The following is a 14,302-nucleotide window of genomic DNA, read 5'->3' as shown; positions in this document are numbered from 1 at the left end:
ATTTGGCTGCAAAAGTCAGCTACGAGTTTAAAAAGAAGAACTTAGGATGACTAACAGACACTGTAACTAATAGGCCAACCAAACAGACAGGAATATTTAAAAGCAGCTGTGAAGAAATAAATCTCTGAGAGAGTTAGATTCGTTAGGACTGTCTCCAATTCCCCGCTCCTGCGACAGACCATAAAGCAGCATTTAGATGATAACTTTCTCGGTGCGTCTTATCTTTACAATGAAGGAAGAAAGAAAACAATAATAATAAAGGAATCGCACAATGCTGCTGTTTTATGACTGTCTTCTACCATGACATGTCAGAGGAGAGTGACAGCAGTTTTGAAAAGGGCTGTCAGTCAGCTGGATCGCAGATGGGATGCTCTGGTGACCTCTGCGGGTCACAGTTCAGCCGGCTACATAATGGGATGAATAGTGTGAATTGTGCACACACGCTCTATTAATGGGGGAGCAGAACGAGCCACGGTCCCATTGACGAGAACGTATAAAAGCCATGTTTGTAATAGCAGGCACACACACTTACTGAATGTTGACAACTTCATTTTAATCCGTTAATAAAAAAATGTGTGTCCTAGTTAAGCTGTGGCAGTGATTTGCTGCCTACAATAGGGATTTCTAGTATGCCGTTTCTATCATTTTCACACTTTAATGCAGAACTGGGTGTGAATGATCTCCTGTGTGATCACTGAATGTTAAGATAGCTATGCTGGAGAGACTTTAGGGAAGGAAAAGCGTAGGAATAGTGTGGTTTTCTTGGGTGAAGTTGGCTGGTAGGAGAAATTTCTATAGCTTTATTGTTTGTGTCATGAAATCTGCTCTTCTGCATTTGCCTAATTAATTTTAAAAGAGTATATAACCTCAGCATTTAGCTATCTGATCGAGCCATCAGTGCCTCTCATCAGGTTACAACCATCTGCTGTTTGGAAGTGCTTTATTTTGACTCTGACAGGGATGGTGTATTTTTTAATATTTCCTGGAGATACTCTGAGTCCGGTACCTGATGTTAGAGTCTTCACATGCCAGCAAGGTGGTTGGCAAGTCCTTCTCTAAAAGTAGCCAGCAGCCTACTGTGCATAACCTTACAAACAGGCTGCCAGGACATACTGCATTCTTACTATTGTCTGTTGAATCATTTCATTAGGTTTCATCAGAGCAAGAGAAGGATCAAGAATCAGCAGACCAGAAGAACTTCCCTGAACATCCTGCAGTGGGAGAGATGAAACAACCTGTGCAAGGCCCTCCACCTCTTTTACCAGAGACAGCTCGGACACTGCCCCTGGAGAAGACAGACATGACAGAAAACAGCACCAACAGTGAGAAAGCCAAGGAGGAGGTTCAGCACTCGTCCTCTTTCTCGAGTGCTTCTGTGCCTGCAGAAGAAGACACTGTGCTGGATGCCACTGTCACAAAACGATTACACCCTTCAGCAGATGCCCTGGAAGACACAAAGCCTGAACAAAGACTACACAAAGCTTTTACTGACAGCCTGGAAAGTGAACCTCCAGAAATGCCCTTCACAGCTTTCCCAGTCCATCTGCCCACTCAGAGCGACATGGAAGATGAGAAACTGCCAGGGATGGCCGATTACATCGCAAACTGCACGGTGAAAGTGGACCAGCTGGGAAACGAAGATATCCACAATGCACTCAAGCAAACACCCAAAGTCCTGGTGGTGCAGAACTTCGACATGTTTAAGGAAAAGGAGCTGCCTGGGTCCATGAATGATGACTCCACTTTCAGTTACACACCACTGCTGTACTCAAAAGGTAATCCAGGCATCATGTCACCCCTGGCAAAGAAGAAGCTGCTGTCACAGGTCAGCGGGGCCACGCTCTCGTGTAACTATCCTTATGGTTCTCCTCCACCTTTGATCAGCAAAAAGAAGCTCAGCAGCAGAGATGAACTGTCCTCAGGCATATCGCAAGGTCCCCACGCCCCTAATTCTGATCCTGTAGCAATTAATAGGCCCTCAGTCATACAACATGTACAGAGTTTTAAAACCAAGGAAGAAAGGAAGTCAATTAATAATGTTTTTAAGCATGACATGCTAAGTAAACCAGATCCTCAGCGCTGTGATTTTTCAAAACATCACCTCAGTTCTCTTGCCGAGTCATACCTACCGAAGTTGGATATCCAGGACTGCAAAGATAAAATGAGTGAGAAAAGGGCACTGCAGCACTCCCATGTGCCCACTTTCTTGGCAGATTTCTATTCATCACCTCATCTGCACAGCCTTTATAGGCACACAGAACACCACCTTAATAATGAACAGACATCAAAGTACCTCCCCCGGGACATGTTCAGAGAGTCTGAAAATATTTCTACTTTTACTCAACACAAACACCAAGAAAAACTAAATTTAAATTACCGGCCCTCTTTGCATCAGCAAGAAAAAAAGGCAACAGTGGAGGCTTCTTCAGATGATCAGCCAACAGATTTGAGTCTTCCAAAGAGCATACACAAACAGACTGCAAAGGTGCCAGGCTCCAGTCTCCCTCACTCATCCACAGCCCAGCAAGAATGCAAAGGGATCTCCCCGTTCCAGGCTGGAGGCAGCCAGGCGGTGAGCCTAGACTGTAACCCCAAAGCTTGTCGTGTGTCCCCTATGGCATTGACAGCCCCCAAAAAACACAGCGAGTTGCTCCACAGGTCTGGGAAGCAGCAGGCCCAGAGGCTGGAGAACCTGAGGAAGATGGAGGGGATGGTGCATCCTATCATCAGCCGCAGAACGAGCCCTCAAAATGTGGGGGCTGCCCGGCCTCTGAAACGGAGCCTGGAGGATTTGGACAAAGTTATTTCTGAAAAAAAAATCCGAGCTGTCTCTCCTATTCACTTGCCAAAGGAGACCCCGGCGAAAGACAAGGTTCCCGACCAAGAGGGGGAAGGCAGCAAGTCAGTGCATGGCCTCCATTCTGGCAGCATGCTGGAAAGCCACAAATTTCCCCTGTCAGCCCCCATCTTCCCAGGCTTGTATCCGGGAAGCCTGTGCACGGGGCTGAACAATCGCCTCCCACCTGGGTATTCTCATCCCCTGCAGTACTTGAAAAATCAAACCGTGCTATCTCCACTAATGCAGCCTTTGGCTCTTCACTCCTTCATGGTGCAGAGACAATTCCTCACGTCCCCTGCAAACTCCCAGCAACTGTACAGACACTTAGCTGCAGCAACACCTGTAGGAAGTTCCTATGGTGACCTTTTGCATAACAGCATTTATCCTTTAGCTGCTATAAATCCTCAAGCTGCATTCCCACCTTCCCAGCTATCCTCTGTACATCCCAGCACAAAACTGTAAACCCCCTCACTCACAAAGAAAGGTCTGAGGAGAAAGTTCAGTTAGCAACATTCCTCCCCTGTGACAATGTCTTGCAGCAGATTTAGCAATCTGTATTTTTGTCAACCAGGATGCAGTTGTAGCCCACCTAGAGGAGCGTCTTGGAGTTTGATGGAGACAGGACTGCTTCTTTAATTCTGGTCTGGCTCCCACATTAGCCCCCTCACCCCTTATCCCTGCCCCTGCAAAAAAGAAAACCAAACCAAAAAAAAAAAAAAGCCAACAAAACAAAAGAAAAAAAAACACACACAAAAAAAAGAGAGAGAAACAAAAACACAGAAAAAAAAAGAATTTTTTTTGGATTTTGCGTATGTGTTTTCTGAAAGGACTTGAACACAGTAAGAGCAGATGTTCAAAGGGAGCCGTGGAAACGCAGGCCCAGTCCTGAGCTCACTGAAGCCCCAGTGAGGGCTGTGTTTGCCTTTCACTGAGCCGAGGACCGGAGGCTGTGCATTGTTGCAAATGAGTCAAAGACTTCAGATGAACCTGGAACGGAGAAGTGGGCCGAGAATCTGTACAATCAGTGGATGTGCTTTTTTGGGTAACTTTTCCTGACTTTTAAAGATTCAATCAATGCAATGTATAGTAAAACGGCAATAGATTTTTTCATTTTAACACTATTAGAACAGAATGGTAAACACTGTTTAATTTGACTGTACATATCCACTTCATAAACTACCAGTGTCACATTTGGTCACAATAATTTATATAGTTTCATTTGTCCAGTATATTCTGTGCTCTTTATGTTTGTTTTTTTTGTTTTGGGTTCTTTTTTTTTAAATTAAACAGTATCATTTTATCTGCAACTTTTTTAAATGCTGTGGCTGTCCTAATTTTTTTTTATAATGTATTTGTAATTTTTCCAGTTTCTTTGTACTTTTGAGCAGCGTTTTTGTTTTGTTTTTGTCGTAACGTTTACTGTTTACAAACTGAAGCAACTGGTTCAGATTAATCTTAATGGTTATAAACTTACTGTAGGTGATGTTATGGTGCAAGGATGCAAACAAGGTTCCTTTCCCCACGGCCCACCCTGTGAGGTGCTGAGCACCTCTCGCCCTCCTCCTGTTGTTTCAATGGCTCCTACGCTGCTTCTCCCCTCCCTCCGAGCTTTGCTTTCCTGTATCGTGGTCTGTGAATTTGTCGAGCGTTGTACTTAATCTTACCTAGGCTGTGAAACCCTCCTGCCTACCAGAGAAACGGTCTAGAAAACAAAATCTCCCTGGCTCAAGCTGCTGAATGACAAAGGAGTGCAGAAAACAGATTTGTGAGAATGTTGAGAATTTCAGAAGCTGTGAGAGGAGCCAGTGTGGATCTGAATTAGAGGCCTACAGGTTGTTTCTGTGCCTCACAATGGCTAAGGGGGTTCTGTGCAGTGGTTGGGATGGTCCTTCCACGCTCCCACGGGGATCTCGGCCTCTCCCTGCACATCCTTTTGCAGGGGGAAAGCCCAGGCATGGAGAGGCTGGATTTTCCAGATGAAAGAGCTTCCCTGTGGATGTATACTCACTTTGCAGGACATCACCACTACGTAGCTGAGCACAGACATTGATAAAGCAAAGTGTCACTTGGAGGCTTTATACAGTGTGAAAATTGGTTGTGGTTCAAACCATCTCAGTTACTGTTCAAAGACAGTGTACTTGATATGAAAAGATAAAACAAACTACTAAGAAACACTTTGCATGCTAGGCATGTCGTTAAATTTTCCCGTGATATGAAGCCAAATACAATATATAATGTATTATACTTAATATCCAAAGGTGGAAACCAGAATAATATACTCGTCTACTGTTACAAATCCAGCTTCTTCAATTAAATACTTTATATTCCTGTGGTAAAACTATATTTAATTGATTGATAAACAGACTAGTAGAACTTGGAACATTGATGTGCCAGTGCAGGGTATCCTGCTGCTCCACAAGTCATACAGGAAACAGAACCGCAGGCTCATCCAGGCAGAGGTCGCAGTGTGGAGGACATCTCTAGTAAAGTTGCACTAGATCTGAATCACGTAAGAGTCAGGGGTTTGGGGATGGGGGCGAGGAGGGCAGGGGAAAGGGGGCAGAGAATATAAAAACCTACAGCAAACGCGAACAGAAGCTTGTTGTGTGTTTGGCAAAGCAAATGCTTCTCCTTGTTTTGGTTAAGTTGTGTGTTCTGGAGTTGTGCATTTGTTCACGCAGTGTCCAACGTCCCTTTTGGTTACGTCCTGTTGGAGTTTGCTGGTAGGCTTTTTGGAGCCATGCTGAGGCAGCACAGGGCTGGGGGACAGGGAGTGGGGAAGAAGGCTCCTCGCTTGTCCCTTGAGGAGACTGGCCACTGCTGGCTGGGGAAGCTCATACTGGGCAAAACGTCAGGGCCAAGGAAAAGAAATGGTGGCATAAACCCCCCAAAAGAAGCGATGCATTATTTGTTTAAGAACTCTTAACAGAAATCTTGGAAATCTTTCAACAGACTATTGAATTCTTCATTGGTTGAAAAGTCTTTTTTTTTTCCCTCAGTGTCTTAAATGGGGCTTTGTTTGCATTGTTTGAGTTCAAGAGGCCTTATTATTGAATGAAATTGCACAAGCCTTTCTTTGTGCAATCAGACCATTGTTATTGGTAGGTTTGTAAAGGAAACTGCAGAATCTAATTGGCAATAGAGTCATAAATCTATTTACTAGGAGCCAGTTCCAAGAAATGTTGCAATTCAAATGCTCTATGTCCAGGATGCATTAGGGATGCTAAAGGTTGTGAGATCCAAAGGAAGAGGCCCAGCAGCAAACAGCTCGTGTGTAGCTTCTGGCCACGCTGAGCCAGGCGTCGTGAAGCACATGGGAAGTAGGGCCTGATTCCCAGTGTGACTGTGCTCCTGGCCAGGCAGGGTGGGAGCAGGGCAGCGGTTTGTGGTAGATCCTTTGTGGCTGTGAGCTGGCCTGGTGTGAAGAGCTTGCCCAGTGGGTTCAAGCCTGGGAAGTAGTTTGTCCTAGCAGCAGAGAAGTTGGCTTGGCAGCAGCTGGAGCTCCAGCAGGGCACAAGTGCTGTGCTGCCTCTGCCAGCAGCTCTGCCCCGTTTGGGGAGACGGGGGGCTGCCGCCTCCAGAGAGCACCACGGGGGTCCCTCGCGCCCGCCGCCTGCTCGCTTCCTTTGTGGTGATCAGTGAGGTCACATCTGGGCCAGTTTGGCCGTCGTGCAGATTTTGATGAGCAGTGGGACTTCCTGCACTGGTGTGAGGCGGGTGGCATTGGCAGTGCTGCCGTGAGTGCTGTTTGCTGTACATGTGGTTGATATTTCGCTCGTTCTCTTCCTCTTCCTCCCCTCTCCCCCCAGCCCCGCAGTTTTAAATATGTTCTAATAATGGCAGCATAATCTACTAGCTGTTTATACTTTTTTAACTTTCTTTTGTTGTAAATATTGTATACTTTTTGTGATTCAAGTTATGTAGCCTATATGCTCTGTAAGGTGATGATTTGTATATATAAAAATGGCCCAGTAATATTATATAGTTTCCCATTTAAAAGGTTATTGAGTAACCTTTGCATTAGTTTAAACACTACCAGAAATAAAGCTGAGCCAACTATAAACACTCAATTTTTGTATGTTTTCCAAATTGTACTTATTAATGCTTTTGATACTGTATTATGTGCCAATAGTTTCCCAATCACATAGCAGGCAAAAGATATTTTGTACTTTTTGATCCACTGTAATATTTAATAAAAAATGTTACTATCTGTTCCCTTTTGTGTTTGATTAATAATTCTGTAAACAGCCCTTATCACATTGGATTACATATTATCCCATCCGACCTTTCAGCCCTTATATTGGCTTTCTAGAGAAAGTATCTCCTCCTGCAAATGATTAGATTAAAGAAATGGAAGTTTGCAATTTCCTCAAGGAGGGAGAGACAAGATCTTCAGTCAGCATCCCACTATTTTTGCACTTTAAAGTGTGGCTATGATCATGCTGACTATAGGAATAGCTTTTGGGAGGATAACTTCCATGCTCAGCCAGTGGCTCTAGTACCAAATTTGCTCCATTTGCATCTCAGAGTAGGACTTTTTTCTACCAGTACTACAGGAGTGAGCTGGGATCTGAAAATTGCCCCCTCTGTCTCCCAGCTAAAACATGAGTAAGGTTCTGGAGTCTTGGGAGTCAGATGCTAACTACTAATTTTGCTGATGATACTGAACAATGACCAAGCAAACTTAATTTTTTACTGTGTTCCTTGGTGGGTCTGAAAAGCCCCTATAAACCTAGGGCCCCTTTGAGAGCCCATAAGCACAGCAAATGCTGTTACACTCCTGGTCTCCATAGGTGGGAAAATCATTTGGGTGTGTGTAGGTCAGCCTGGGTAGTGCCCTTGTCCAGCACAGCTCGGCAGCAGGACAGGAATGCCCAGTAGCCACCTGCTAATTCCACATCATTGCTTAGCTCCATGGTTCTGGGGCAGATATGCAGCAGGGAGGTTTCCCTCCCCATCCCTGGACTGTCCAGGAGCTGAGGCCATGGGTGGGCCTGGAGGCTGTTACTGCTCCATGCGTTCCCCCTGCAAGGCCAGCACAGACCAGTTTCACAGCTCTGTTAGATGAGGCTTCCAAATACAGGCTGCAGTCTCAAAAACAACCATTTCCTCCTCTGTGTGCCGGGAAACGCCAGCTTGAGGAGGAGAGCCAGCCACTGGGCATGTGTAAAGGATGCAGTGCTATTGAATCGTAGAATATGCTGATTTGGAAGGGACCCATCAGGATATTCAAGTCCAGCTGCTAGCACCGTGCAGGAGTCACACACACCCTGTGTCTGCCAGTGTTGTCCAAACACTTCTTGAACTCAGACTTGGTGCTGTGGTCACTTCCCGTATGTGAAGCTGTGGGAGAAGATGAGGCCTTCTAGCAAATCTTTTCGCCTTCTGTCCTTGCCAAGCTGAGTGTTTTTATGTTGAAAATGCAGCCAGCTGGTGAAAGAGGTGGACGAAATGTGGACATGTGAATGCTGGCCCTTGCAGGAGATGCAGAGATGGCCAAGGCAACTTGGTTTCCAGCACCATCCATGCTTCCTTGCTTTTTTTTTTGCCCTTCCTAGTCTGTGGATTAATGTAAGCCAGCACTGCCTGTTTTTCCAGGGGGCTACCTTACCCACTCCAGAGTGTGGCTGAGAAGAAGACCCCAGGAGCAGCAGCCTAGAACTTCTCATAGCCAGACTAGCCTGGCCTGTGAGTGGCACTGAGGCATAGCATCCTCCCTTGACTGGGCTGGGCACTTCCCAGTGAGTTTGCTGGGGGTCACTTGGGGGTCAGAGCACCCACACCTGGGCAAGCAGCAGAGCAAAGTGCTGTGTTGGCAGCACCCAGAGCATTTGTAGGGAAACAGGGACACCTCTGCAGGACACAGTGCACCCCACCAGTGGCTGGTGGGGTCTGCAGGAGAGCAGAGCTCCACCCAGGAAGAATTTGTCATCCTATTAGGGACTCCAAAGTGCCTCTGTGTTTGAGAGTGAAATGTCCAGTGATCTGAGAGAGGACAAGGGATGCTGTACCCCTGGCTTGCTGCAGACAAAGAGTTTGTCACCTTGTCACACCAGTTTTTCAAATCAGCTGCCAGCAGCAGGGAATTAACAGTTTTGAGGGTCTGAAGAAAAGTGGAGATGCACAATCTGGTGTTGCTGGCTGCAGTTTAGTTTTAGTTCCCCTGGCTGACGGCTCTTGGTCCTCTGTTTTTCTGCCTTGCTTTTCCACAATTACATGGCAGTACCCTGTGCTGGGCTCCTTTTAGAAAAAAGAGTGTCATTGAACCTGGTTTCTGATTCCTGGGCCATGGCACATGCCCCTTGAGGACCTCAGAGAACTTTTGCAAGCCTTGCACCCCAGCAGGTAAGGAAGAGAGGGCTTAGAGAGCTGAAAGCTAGTGGGGGTCCTGGGGCAGGATTCCCCTGCCCTGGATGCATCACAGGGAAATTGGCTCAGCAGCAGCTGCATTGCCTGGCAGCCTTTCAGGATAATCACATGGTGATGCCAACCTGTTGGGAATGGGGCCCTTCCTCTGTCGCTTCCTCACCACCAGTGTCTCTGCTCCAGAATATTTCAGGAACATTTTCTGCAAAGTTTCCGCTGCTGGGAGGAGCTGATCACACACAGACATCACTGCTAATCCTCACTCTAATTGCTCTTGGAAATTCAGCGCTCACCCACAGGCTTTCCAGGAATATCACACACCTTTTGCCATTCCCAAAGCAAAAACAATAGAGCCTGTATGTTTGCCTTCCCAAATTTGGGCACGCTCACAACTGAAGTGTTACGGGTATGTATCACATGGAATAGAAACATAGGAGGATTGGAAGGTCTTGAGGAAAGCAAAAGGAATAGCCCCCAAAACATCCCCAGTCTGCCTGGAGCCGTGGCTGCTAAGGGTTTGCATTCCTGCAGGAGAAAGCCATGGCTGTGGCCAGGAGCATCTCCTGCTGCCCTCTGTGCAGGCGCTGCGTGTCCAGCGAGCAGGCAGGGATACAGCTTAATCTGTGCTTTCATTTAGCTTTCCAGTTTGTCCTTTACGGGATTAAAAAAGAGTATTCGCGATGTCAGATGCTCCATCTAGTGCTCACCTTCGGAACGAGCCCCCCAGGTCACAGGCCAAGCCTGCGGCCAGAGGTGCCCTGTCCTGGTAAATTGGGGCTGTAGGGACAGGACCCTCCACAAGAGCCAGCAGACTGCGGATGACTATTCCCAAAAGTGGGTTAAACAAATTCATGGAGACTTTTGTAGGTGCTGAAAGAGCAGTGATTTGGGTAAAAGCGCCACATTCAGGAGACCCACAAGTTGTGAATGGTGGCAGCTGTGAAGACCTCCCGTGCTCACAAGGGTGAGGGGTGCCTGCAGAGCCAGCACGTGTGCCCTGTCCTTGGGTGCTGCACGTGGGCACAAAAATCCTGGTAGCTCCCTCCTCCTCCTCCTGGTGCTGCTCCTGGGGACAGAGCGGCTCAACAGCTGCTTGGTTTTGGTGATGAGCATCAAAGCTTTTAACGAATTGCCTTGGCTGTGGGGGCTGCTCTCCTGGGAAATGAGGGGGCTGAGGACGCCGGGCCCAGGAGGGGCTTCACTAATAATGGAAGAAAGAGGGGGAAACCCACTGAACTTGCAAGTGTTGCTCAGTTTGTTCTGCAATTTAGTCAGGAAAGGGGAAAAAAAGGCATCCCATCCCCTCCTCTGCCCGGCCATGCCCCAGGGCATAGGAGGGTGCTGTGAGGATATCCCGTGAGGGAATCCCATGAGGGGCTGCCATGCTGTGAGGGGCTGCCATCCCGTGAGGGGGTTGCTGTGAGGAACTGCAGTGTCCTGAGGTGATCCTGCAGAGGGCTGCCATGTTGTGAGGGGCTGCCATGCGTGAGGGGCTATCATGTTTTGAGGCGCTGCTCTGAGGGGTTGCCGTGTGGGGAGGAACTGCAGTGTCCTGAGGGGATCCTTTGGGGGGCTGCCATGTTGTGAGGGGCTGCTGTGAGGGGATGCCATTCTGTGAGGTGATCCACGAGCGGCTGCCATGCTGTGAGGGGCTGCCATGCTGTGAGGGGCTATCATGTTTTGAGGCGCTGCTGTGAGGGGTTGCCATGTTGTGAGGAACTGCAGTGTCCTGAAGGGATCCTGTTGGGGGCTGCCATGCCGTGAGGGGGTTGCTGTGAGGGGATGCCATTCTGTGAGGTGATCCATGAGCGGCTGTCATGCTGTGAGGGGCTGCCATGCCGTGAGGGGGTTGCTGTGAGGGGATGCCATGCTGTGAGGAACTGCAGTGTCCTCAGGTAATCCTGCGGAGGGCTGCCATGTTGTGAGGGGCTGCCATGCTGTGAGGGGCTATCATGTTTTGAGGGGGTTGCTGTGAGGGGCTGCCATGTTGTGAGGGGCTGCCATGCTGTGAGGAACTGCAGTGTCCTGAGGTGATCCTGCGGAGGGCTGCCATGTTGTGAGGGGCTTCCACGCTGTGAGGGGCTATCATGTTTTGAGGCGCTGCTGTGAGGGGTTGCCATGTTGTGAGGAACTGCAGTGTCCTGAGGGAATCCTCTGGGGGGCTGCCATGGTGTGAGGGGCTGCTGTGAGGGAATGCCATTCTTTGAGGTTATCCATGAGCGGCTGCTGTGCTGTGAGGGGCTGCCATGCTGTGAGAGGCTGCCATGCCGTGAGGGGCTGCCATGCCGTGAGGGGCTGCCATGCCGTGAGGGGCTACCATTCCATGAGGGGCTCCTGTGAGGGGCTGCTGTGAGGCACTGCTGTGCCATGGGGGTATGCTAGGCTGTGATGCAAAGCAGCAAAACTTCTCATCTTGCACAAGTCAGTGAGAGCTGCTTTTTAGCCATTTTGATGGCAAAATTGTTTGTTTATTGAAGTAGGTGTCTCACAACCTCCAGGGGCTTGGGAAAACTGCAAATGCCCCCTCGTGCTGGGAGACACCAGAGGGGTGAACAACGGCCCCATTTTATTTCAGGGCCACCACACAGAGGTGTGGTAGCTGCAGTGCCACTGGGCATCCCTTCCATGAGGCAGGTGCCATGATGAGGCAAAGCTGTGGACGTGCTGGGATGGGAGCAGGAGGCAAAGGTGAGGGGCAGCCATGTTGCACTCCCAGCACACATTCCAAATACTAAAGGATACACAATGGACACAGTGTTGTCCCTCGCCATGCGGATGAAACTACTGCACCTCTGTCCTTCTGTGGATAGTTCATGGATACACCTGAACAGAGGTAAGTTGAATTTGCAGGCAGCCCAGGTGTGTGTAAGCAGGGGAGCAGTGGATATCTGCACTGAGAGGTGCTGGCTGGCATTGCTTGGAGCAGAATTCAGTTCCTGTAACCTAAACACTACGTGTGCACCCAGGTGGGGTTCAGCCACTGCTGGTCTGGGGAGGGAAGCCCAGGGATTGCTAAACGCCTCGAGTGCTCTGCATGTGGGTGTGTACTCCCCATTCAGGTCCCATTGGGGTGGCTGGGACCTTGCCATGATCAGCTTGTGTGGTTACACAAACAGGTGATGGCCATGTGGCTCCCCTGGGCTGGTACCCTGCTCCAGCCCCTCCAGTGTCCAGTACCAATGGGAGGAATTACCAAGCTGCTGGCACAGGAGGCACACACAGGGGCCTTGTCCTCCCCAGAACTGCCTCCGGCACCTCTGCCCAAACCCTCCATCCTCTGCAGGGCTCTCTCATGTTTTTTGGCAGTGGTTTTGCCTGCAAGCTCCCCAAAAACAGCCAGGCGAACCAAGCTCTTTCCCTCTGCCCCCCGCCAGTGTCTGAGGAGCTCTCAAATGAAGAATAAAGCCATTTGTTTCTAATTATATTTGGCAGCCACTCAGAGAATTTAGGATTAAAGCACGCAAATTTTTTTTGCTCCTGATTAAAGTACTTGACCTCATAAGCAAAAAGCAAAGATTTCAACACACCCCCACAAGTAGGCTAGGAACAAACTGCAGAGAAAAGACCAAAAAAGAAAACTCCCTTTGCTCTAGATACACAGAATAATTCATTATGAAACAAAAGGCAGAATATTTAATGCATCGCCCGAGCTCGCCTAGGGCTCAGCTAACCACCCAATTACTGCTCTTAGAGCTCTTACACCAAGCAAAGGCACACACAGTGAAGGCCCACATGCCCCACTGAGCCCATGGCATGCACAGGGCCAAGTCCCATTTGCTGCCTGCAGGAAGAAAGTGCCTTTCACAGGACCATGCCAGCTTTCCTGGCCCCCGTGCCCAGCTGGCAGGACACTGGGATAGGGAATGGTGACAGCGTTGGTTGTCATCATCATCTTTTTTGCCCCATATTCCCAGGCTGAAATAATTTTTACCCATCAGGTGCAGCGTGCCTGGTGCCTAATTTCAAGCAGTGGCTGCCCTGGGGTGGCAGACCCTTCTTCCTGCCTTCCACACAGCAGCATCCAGCTCCCACGTTTGCTATTTTCCCCATCTTTAATACGGCACAAGGATGTGTCGCAACGGCAGAAGAGTCACTTGGCTCCCGACCAAGAGAAATAGCAATGATCTTGATGGCATCCTTTAAAATAGCAAAGAAACCAGCTCAGACAGAAATTAACTACTCTGTGAGATTCCGTGGTCCATAAAATACTTCCCCCGGCTCCATGGTTTTAAAATAACATGAAAGAAATTCTTTCCATAAAAAGTAGTTAACTAGCATACAGATTTTTTTTTAGTCGTAATTCTGAGAGTCATACCCAAACAAAATAGCTATACAAGCATTAAATTATACATTAAAGAAGGCTGATAAAGAAAGTGAATTACAGAGCTACCATATAATATTTCAGATATACAGATAACAGCATTATTAACATTTCTATTAAAGGTGACCTACAAAAAAGGGACTAAAATAATCTGTGATGCTTCTGATTTCTCGTGATGCAGGAGAAATGGCTCCAGCCCAACTGCCACCTAGTCTCTGCTATCATCCCTGCTTCCTCTCCCCATCCTCTCCTCCAAAAATTAATGGAAAACAGAGGCCTGCTTTCTGCAAATAGCTAGGCTAATGTTTCACCTGCAAAACTTCACTGGAGGACATTAAATGGATATTTTTCTCAGTGCTTATCCAAAACAGTGAGATAATGAATTTTTAGGGGAGAGATTTTTTTTTTCTCTGTGTTTGACAGGCACCAGGGTTTGACCATGGCAAACAAAGGCAGCAATGGGCACAGGTGGCTGCAGTGGGGCGGGGGGGTGGCTCCTCATGGAGGGTTTATTCTGCATCAGCCTCCTGTGGTTCTTTCCCAGTGCCTGTGGGGTTGATCCTGTGCTTCAGCTCTCCCTGGGAAAGGGGGTACTGTCTGCCTCGCCCCTCCAGCCACCTGCAGGATTTCACAGTGCCTGTGGGCAATATAAAAGATGTAATTAGAAAGATATATAATGAAGTGCTATATCTATGTTTATATAGGTAGATATAAATACAAAAAGTATAAATAAAATATTAAAAATAATTTCTATATTTCTATAAATATTTTTCTCT

At 48.0% G+C, this 14,302-nt stretch overlaps 1 protein-coding gene across 10 annotated transcripts in view; it reads left to right on the top strand.

Annotated features, from left to right (window-relative positions):
• Positions 1-7,053, top strand: part of ARID5B (AT-rich interaction domain 5B) — a 150,953-nt gene extending 143,900 nt beyond the window's left edge. For all 10 annotated transcript variants that reach the window (XM_064430000.1, XM_064429998.1, XM_064429994.1 and 7 more), the window contains one exon: positions 1,151-7,053. In XM_064430000.1, coding sequence (XP_064286070.1) covers positions 1,151-3,301 — 2,151 coding nt within the window. In that variant the 3' untranslated portion in view covers positions 3,302-7,053. The remainder of the gene's footprint in view (positions 1-1,150) is intronic.
• The last annotated feature ends 7,249 nt before the right edge of the window (positions 7,054-14,302 follow it).

This window comes from Passer domesticus, chromosome 8, assembly GCF_036417665.1.
Source record: "Passer domesticus isolate bPasDom1 chromosome 8, bPasDom1.hap1, whole genome shotgun sequence".
NCBI classification, from domain to species: Eukaryota; Metazoa; Chordata; class Aves; order Passeriformes; family Passeridae; genus Passer; species Passer domesticus.
The sequence above is the reverse complement of the archived record's forward strand: the minus strand, read 5'-3'. Positions and strand labels throughout refer to the sequence as shown.